The 8,545-nt window shown below is 34.3% G+C and overlaps 1 protein-coding gene across 2 annotated transcripts; it reads left to right on the top strand.

Moving 5' to 3' along the window:
- Positions 1-1,325: 1,325 nt before the first annotated feature.
- LOC145055665 (sugar transporter ERD6-like 7) lies at positions 1,326-5,451 on the top strand. Of its 2 annotated transcripts, none has more exons than XM_079004045.1 (19): positions 1,326-1,484; positions 1,887-2,056; positions 2,184-2,246; positions 2,326-2,415; positions 2,506-2,565; positions 2,644-2,709; positions 2,799-2,864; positions 2,968-3,043; positions 3,128-3,192; positions 3,270-3,362; positions 3,462-3,542; positions 3,651-3,735; positions 4,070-4,113; positions 4,196-4,258; positions 4,331-4,390; positions 4,508-4,561; positions 4,650-4,709; positions 4,803-4,917; positions 5,106-5,451. In XM_079004045.1, exons 2-19 carry the CDS (start codon positions 1,898-1,900, stop codon positions 5,219-5,221), a joined length of 1,416 nt encoding a protein of 471 aa, XP_078860171.1. In that variant the 5' UTR covers positions 1,326-1,484; positions 1,887-1,897; the 3' UTR covers positions 5,222-5,451. The 2 variants fall into 2 exon arrangements, with proteins under 2 accessions (XP_078860171.1, XP_078860172.1); XM_079004046.1 differs by having other exon boundaries at positions 1,334-1,484; positions 1,913-2,056.
- The last annotated feature ends 3,094 nt before the right edge of the window (positions 5,452-8,545 follow it).

Consider the following 8,545-nt stretch of genomic DNA (forward strand, 5'->3'; position numbering starts at 1 on the left):
TGTAAGGTGAAACGATGATGAACATGAAATGGGGTCGGAGATGGAGAGATTGCGTCTCAACGATTTTTTTTTCTTTCTAAACTCACCAAAACCAAAATCTATGTAATTTAATGTTGCAATTATGATTTGTTTATTTGTGGAGATTTGTTTTGATTCTTGTGTGGATTTACAAATCTTGAAAATCCAAATTAGTTTGTTCATGAGTATAAATCTGAGTTCTTTTGACAGAGAGAGATGTATTTTTTTTTTCTTTTAATAAAAGTATTTGAATAAATAAAAATAAATTGAAAAATAAAAAGAAAAGGCAAAACGGTTATTATTAAAAAATTTAAATTTAAAGTAAATTAGACAAAAATAACAAGAAAATGAAATCCTTTGACCATGATTGTTTGTCCAAACTTATTTGACCCAAAATGTCAATTTCGACCTAACCACATAACCATTCTTGCAATTTTGTCCACTAAATAAATAGTAATACTCTAAATACGGAATTAAATATTATTTTTTAATAAATGAAGTGAGAACTTTCACTTGTCAACTTTACTCCCTCACATTCTAGGTTTACAAATGTCTAGTTTGTTTTAATTAACTAACTATAATTTAAATGATATCATATATCAAATTTATTATCTATGTGGAATTCATATAAAATTTAATAAATGTGTAAAAAACTAATAAGTTGAAAGTCTATGATAATCTTTGTAAGTTTAAAAATAAAAATAAACTAGAAATATATTTTTTGGAATAAAAATAAAATAAGATAATGGAATAAAGTCTATGATAATCTTTGTAAGTTTAAAAATAAAAATAAACTAGAAATATATATTTTTGGAATAAAAATAAAACAAGATAATGGAATAAAGTTTGAAAGTCTCTTCATTTTTTACTCTGTTTTGGAGTATAAAAATGGAGATGGTCTAAAAGTGTGGCTTGACTTTCAAAGGGAGTCAAAATAAAAGTGTGTTTTAACAGGAGAAAGAGTCGTGGAAGTGAGAAAACAGCAAGTGGATTGAAGAATATACTAAAGTACAGCAAATACTTGAAGTTGAAGAATTATAGTTATGAACAAGTTTTTGGTTGTAAATTCACGAAAAAGTTATAATCTTGAAATGAATTGATGTAAGAATCCTTGGTTATGGTTGTTGTGATTTGTGAAGTTTATCTCAAAGGGGTATTGAATTCTTCATTTAAGTTACAAGTCACAACTAATTCTTAAAATTAATATACAATTGTATCTTATAAAAAAAATCATATAATCCAAATATTAAATGCTGTCACGTCCTACACTCCTACTAGGCTACTACTGATGTGACTTTCTTAACATGTACAAAAATATCGTATACAAGTTGTCAAAGAAAACGTCAGTCGACTCATCATTTCTGCCACAATTCCACAAACACTGGCTACGTAGTCCCGAACGTTTCCTGCTTCTCCTACCGTTGCTTCCTTCCTGCTGATTTCGATATCGCCGGAGGCAAACGAAGGTATGTTGACTACGGATTATTCTGCTGTTTTTTCGTGTTTGTATCTTCTCTATGAATGATTTCAAGTTCAACATGTTTTGATTTCACATTTGGTCACGATTTCACTTTCTTCATATCTCTCGCCTGAAAGTTGAGATTTGATCATGATTAGTAGTTCAACCAAAACGGAAGAAAATCAATGGTGAACTGTGTAATTTTGCTGCTTTTTATGGTTTGACATTGATGAACGCCTAACAACGAGGCCAACCCTACCTAATCAGGACAACTGGAATTGTTTGAATAAATTGCTTGCAAAAAGGAAGCTCCCGGGGAATAATGGATCTCAAGAGCTCTTTTTAGCTTAATCAACTTTATTTATGAGTTCCTTGAAATATAATTTAATTTTTATATGATAAATTATAGATTCTATACTTATGGCCATTGAAAAGGATATGGAGGAAACGGAAAACACGGTTCAGGATGAGATCAGAGCTCCATTGGTGCTTCAAGATGAGAAACACAAGGACAACAATTTCATGGTTTACCTAAGCACTTTTGTTGCAGTTTGTGGTTCTTTTGCATTTGGATCATGTGTAAGTGCTCATTTCATCAGAATTCAGCTCACTTTCTTCGAACCTATAACATTAAGAAACATGTTCAAGTTATAGCAATCTTATTGATGCTAAACACTTTCAAGCTATAACATTAAGAAACATCCAGGCAGGTTATTCCTCTCCTACTCAGTCTGCGATCAGGGAAGATCTAAATTTGTCACTAGCAGAGGTTAGTCACATTCACATAATCTCTACATATCAATCAACTCAAAGTATAATATATAAAATTTTATTTTGTTTCTTTGTAGTATTCATTGTTTGGCTCAATATTGACATTCGGTGCAATGATTGGTGCAATCGCGAGTGGGCCCATGGCTGATTTCTTTGGTCGCAAAGGGGTAAGTTAAACAAAGTTTGCACATTATCAACCATCATCTTTTAGAGAAAACTTCAAACAACCAAATGCTTCACTTTGACAATGGCAACAGGCACTGAGAATATCAACTGTTTTCTGTACAGCCGGGTGGCTAGCTATTTACTTTGCTCAGGTACATAAGCTTTTATTCATTGAGTTTGTTGAACAAATCCTCCAATTTTAATTTTATTTGTTTTAATTATTATGAAAGGGTCCTCTGGCTCTAGACATTGGAAGGCTAGCAACAGGATTTGGAATGGGAGTCTTTTCCTATGTGGTATGTTAGTTTTCCCAACATTTGAGTGCCAATTATTTGAATTTATATGATTTCTTTCTCTTTTACATCGTTTGTTTCTGTGTTGTAAGGTACCTGTGTTCATAGCTGAAATTGCACCCAAAAATTTAAGAGGGGCATTAACAGCAGCAAATCAGGTTGCCATTGCTAACCACTTTATATTATATAGATCTCATATGTTATTAGCATAATGAAAGTTGAGATACAGATAACTCTAAACTGTTCCTACCTACTCTGCAGCTCATGATCTGTACAGGAGTGTCTGTTGCCTTTATAATTGGAACAGTGCTAACATGGAGGACCTTGGCATTGACAGGTTTTAAATCAGTCTAACTTATGTTTATTTACTATTAGTGGCATTCTTATGGATAAAAGAAAATAAAGTGTGATGAATTTGCAGGATTAATCCCTTGTGCTGTTCTATTAGTGGGGCTTTTCTTTGTACCAGAATCTCCTAGATGGCTGGTATGTGAAGAAGTATCATGATTCATGAAGCTGTTTAATTTATCTTCAAGAAATTATGTTTGACATCATGCATGCAGGCAAAGATAGGAAGAAAAAAAGAGTTTGATGCAGCCCTAAGAAAACTTAGAGGGAAAGATGCTGATATATCTGAGGAGGCCGATGAAATCCAGGTATACATTACAAAGCTCTCAACTTTTTTTTTGTTAACGAATAAAAATTATAGAATTCTTTTTATGTGTTAATCAATGGGGTCTTGCATATGTTGATAGGATTATATAGAAACACTGCAAAAGCTTCCGAAGGCCAAAATATTCGATTTGTTTCAGAGAAGATATTTGCGATCTGTCACTGTAAGTTTATCTTCTTGACAACTCCTGTTGGGTACTTTTTTTTTTTAAAAAAAAAAAGATTTTTATAATTGTAGTCTGAATCTTGTTTTGACCATATTTATTGAGAAGATTGGGGTTGGACTAATGGTCTGTCAACAATTTGGAGGAATCAACGGAATATGCTTTTACACAAGTAGTATTTTTGAGTCTGCAGGTAAACATTCTGGATTCACAATCATTGATGCTTCCAATTCCATAGAAACCCTACGGTTGCATTTGTTACACTGAACTGGATAAGCTTTCTAGGACTATTTTCAATGATGAGGATAAGGAGGACATTCATGTCTTTTGCACAGACAAAAGATCAAGAGCAAGTCCTTGTTCCATCTTTTTGGGTGGTACTTTTGTCCCATTCACATAAGTGTCAGTGTCAGTCTCAGCCTAATGCATGCCAAAGGCAGTATAACCTGTTCTGTTTTGTCACATCATGTGTAACTGATGGGGCCTACGGAGCATCTTCATTAATATTTGATGCATGATCTTTTCAGGATTTCCTGCTGATATTGGAACAATAATCTACGCGATCCTTCAGGTTATTAAAAGATTTGAAAATAGAATTATCTTACTAGTTATAAAGTGCTCCTTATATATCTTCTTTCATATATTTTTATCAGGTCATAATTACCGCCTTAAATGCACTCTTTGTGGACAAAGCCGGTAGAAAGCCACTATTACTGGTAAACTTTAATATTTTTTACCACACAATCCATTAAAAATCTTCTTCAATTTAAATAAAAGTATTTTTCAAGGTTTCAGGCGCCGGTTTGGTTATGGGTTGTTTACTAGCAGCACTTTCATTCTACTTTAAGGTATTCATCATATATATTAACATCTGACTTGACACATAGTATTTTTCAAGATTCTTTTAGTATTCCTTCTAGTAATGAATTTTTTTTTATCTAATTAATAATTATTTTGTGCACCAGACTTATGAAATAGGACTAGCAGCAGCACCTGCACTGGCTGTAACGGGCATACTGGTAAATATACCTCATTTGCAAAACTTTTGTTATATAAAAGTAAATAAAAAATAAATAAATGAGTTTTAAAATCGTTTCTTGAATGCAGTTGTACATAGCATCATTTTCAGCAGGAATGGGAGCAGTTCCTTGGATTATAATGTCTGAGGTATATATTGACATGAATACAAATTTTTTTCATTATTTTTAAATTCACAAATGACCATAAATATAATTAAACACACAAATATGTTGTATGTAGATATTTCCTATTAACATCAAGGGTGCTGCTGGAAGCCTAGCAACACTAACAAACTGGTTTGGCGCGTGGGCAGTATCATTCACTTTCAATTTTCTATTGAGCTGGAGTTCCTATGGTAATTTTAACGCTTAAATTAGCATAACAAAATGGGGAAATTGAAAGAAATAGCAACATACTTTTGTTTCTTTGTATAATAACATTGCTTAAATTTGGTGGATTTTCAAAGTATAATGGAAGTAGGTTGCTATTTCTTGCATTTAACATATACTATAAGATTAACATGTTGTATATATGTTGTTACAGGCACTTTCTTGGTATATGCAGCGATAAACTTAGCTGGTATTGTGTTTATAATTATTATGGTACCTGAAACAAAAGGAAGAACTTTGGAGCAGATACAAGCTGCCATTAATAATTAAGACACCATTGTTCAAATCCCAGACAACTTGTAGCAATAAATAAATATACCATTGTTTAAATCCCATCTTCATGCATTTCAGTTTCACTTTGTTCATATTCATTGTATTCTAGTTCCACTTTATTTGTAACTACTGTAATTTCCCTTTTGTATTATTGTGTATTTGGATCCTTGTACCAATCAACATTAAGTTGTAATTCCGGTTTATTTGTTTAGATCAAACTTTTTTAAGTGTTTGGAATTTTATTTTAAGAATTATAGGTGATTTAATGAGGCATTTTCTTTTAATTTCATAAAATTAATAACAATATGTTTGTTTCCCGTAAAATTTATTAAATACAAGAGTAATTGATTTAAATTGTAAAAGGAAAAAATGTTTTTACACTTCACTGATCGTGTCGAAAATGTCAATGCATCCCAACAAATTAAAAAGGTTGAAAATACAAACACAACTTGATAAACGCTATGACATCAAGTTGACTTTTTTTTTTTTTGTCTCAACCCAACCTCTAAAATAAACAAGTTGAACCCGAATTGGATCCATTTAAATTTTAAAATATAAATAAAATAAAAAATTTATACAAAGCGAAATAAATTACAAATCCAGATAATTGTTCAAAGTTAGAAAAAACATCAAGGGCAAATTGCAAATAAGTCACTATATTACCATAAAATTTCGATTTTGACATCAAGTTGTTTTTTTTCCAATTATGTTACTATATTTACAATTTTGTTGCAATATCAACCAAATGACCAGTTTTTCCTGTTCTATCGGTAACCACTTTTCCTGAATTACAATAAAGTTACAAAGTTTATAAAAAAAATTTGATTTTGTCACCGAGTTTCAAATTGCAAGAAAGTCACTATATTACCACAAAATTTCGATTTTTTTTCTCAATTATGTCATTACATTTACAATTTTGATTCAATGTCAACGGATTGACCGATTCAGGGTATATGTTATTATAGTTTAGAAGCTCGATTTGTACAACAAATAAATGAATGTCGTTCCAATTGTGATGTGACTTTGAACCACTGGATCGACCTAAAATGATTGAAATTGGGTTCGATGCAAACCCTATATTTGTAACATCCATAAATTTTGCGCCAAATTTAATCTTTTTCAGTCATAATTAAAAATCAAATAGCATCGTTTACAAAAATGTTTTCAAATCAATATCCATCAGAGTGTCCCAAAAAATCATAACATAAGGATGGGGAGCGGCACGGTCACACCTTCGCCTTGCCATGATCTCCTGAAGTACCTAAAACAATAAACTGAAAACTATAAGCCCGAGGGATGAGTGAGCTACCCCCAAAATACCAATACCACACTGACAATGTCATATCAGTAACAATCAATCAATCAATATGCATATTGGGTCATCGGCCTGACTGGACCGTCCTACTGGGCCTACAGTCTATCTGAATCTATCCCGAGCCTTCGGCATGACTGGTCCGCCACGTGGGCCTGCAGTCTCCCCGGACCGCTCATAGGGTATGTTGGCCTTCAGCACAAAGCAGGACCGTCTCAACCCAACCAACAAGCAAATAACCATGTGTGCATAACTATCATATACTGGCATATACAAACATCAAACATATCTATCTCACTGATCATCAATCATAGAATTCTCTCGTAACTAGAGTATCGACCTAGCAGGTCACTAACATACCAATCCTTACGGATCATAAGAGCATAACATACTGTCTACCCTGATTCCGATCTAACAGATCATAACCAAATGTAGCATACCATAACAATAACAACTAAAGGGCCGACCTTGGTACCATAGACCCTATCGATATAGTGAGGATAACTCACCTTGCAGATGTCGACTCGGAAGATAAACTCCAACTCTCGGATCACTTGACACACACTCCACCACCTATGATCATAGCACAATATACTCATAAGTCCTTAACCTTATAAGGTACTCCATAACCCACTAGTCAACCCCTTATCAAAGTCAAAGTCCTCAGTCAAGATCAACAGTCCATGTTGACCCCCAACTCGCCGAGTTCCTTTAAGCACATTCCAACTCGCCGAGTCATCGGGGTGACTCTTCGAGTTCCTTCGATTCTTGCCCAACCTTTAAGGTCACCCGTCGAGTTCCCTCCTTGCAACTCGACGAATACAAACGCATACATATCCTAGGGAAAACTCATCCGACTCGTCGAGTTGTTCTTCAACTTGTCGAGCCTTATGGTAATCTTCATCGGACTCGCTGAGTTGTTCATCCAACTCGTCGAGTTCACGACCATCTTCATGTGACTCGCCGAGTCCATTCAGTCCTTTTCCCATACAGACTTGATTTTAGTCATGCAGCGGCTCCAAATCACAGATCCAAGCTTCTAGGGCATGCTTATCACGTAAAGTTGCAAACTTTATGTGCATGCATGGCTATAAAGGCTCTAAATGCCCATTTTAAGTTCTTAATGGAGCTTCATGCTCAAGAGGGACCTCAACCATGACCAAAACTGTAACTTTATACTTCTAGAATCCAAGGAGGGTCCAGATCTGAAGCTACAACCTCAGATCTAACCCATAACTCATCTTTCCAACTTAATATCTCACAAAAACCCTAAAAATCAACCAATAGAAGAGATTCACAAGGAAAAAGGTGATTTGGTTACCTCCAGAAGATGATAACTAAGATAAGTGTTGATTCCCACACTCTACTTGCTCCAATCTCCTTCTCCTCCAAGCCTTCTCCCTCCAAAGATCCTCTTTTCAAGCTTCAAACACACAATGGGCACACACACACGCGTATTAGGGTTTCAAAGAGCTCTCAAAGACTGCAAAGAGGCCAAAGGAGGCTGAGGCTCCTTTAAATAGATGTGTAAACCCCGGGATTTAGGGTTTCATCTGCCAGCTCCTACTCGTCGAGACCCAATATGGACTCGTCGAGTAGGTCACTTAACTCACGATCCCACCCCACTGCTACTCGACGAGTAGGGCAACCAACTCGTCGAGTAGGGCCTAACCCAAAAAATCTTATTTAAACAATACCTGAGAATCGGGGCGTTACAATATTTAAAACACAATCCTACCACATAAGATCTTATATGGCTTCCACATCACAATAAGTCATTTATTTGTTATCCTACTAGATTGATGATAACCGATCAATTGGTATAGAAGTGTGTTTGTAAGGATCTTCATTTACAGGGGTCTTCAGTTATTTGTTGTACAAATAAATCGACCTTGTAGGGGTATTCATTTATTTGTTGTACAAATCGACCTTGTAGGTGTCTTCATTTACTTGTTGTACAAATTGAAATTCTAAACCTTAATAGCGTATCTTGAAAGGATGATTATGCC

Source organism: Lactuca serriola, chromosome 5 (genome assembly GCF_051521515.1).
Source record: "Lactuca serriola cultivar US96UC23 chromosome 5, Lser_US96UC23_V15, whole genome shotgun sequence".
NCBI classification, from domain to species: domain Eukaryota; kingdom Viridiplantae; phylum Streptophyta; class Magnoliopsida; order Asterales; family Asteraceae; genus Lactuca; species Lactuca serriola.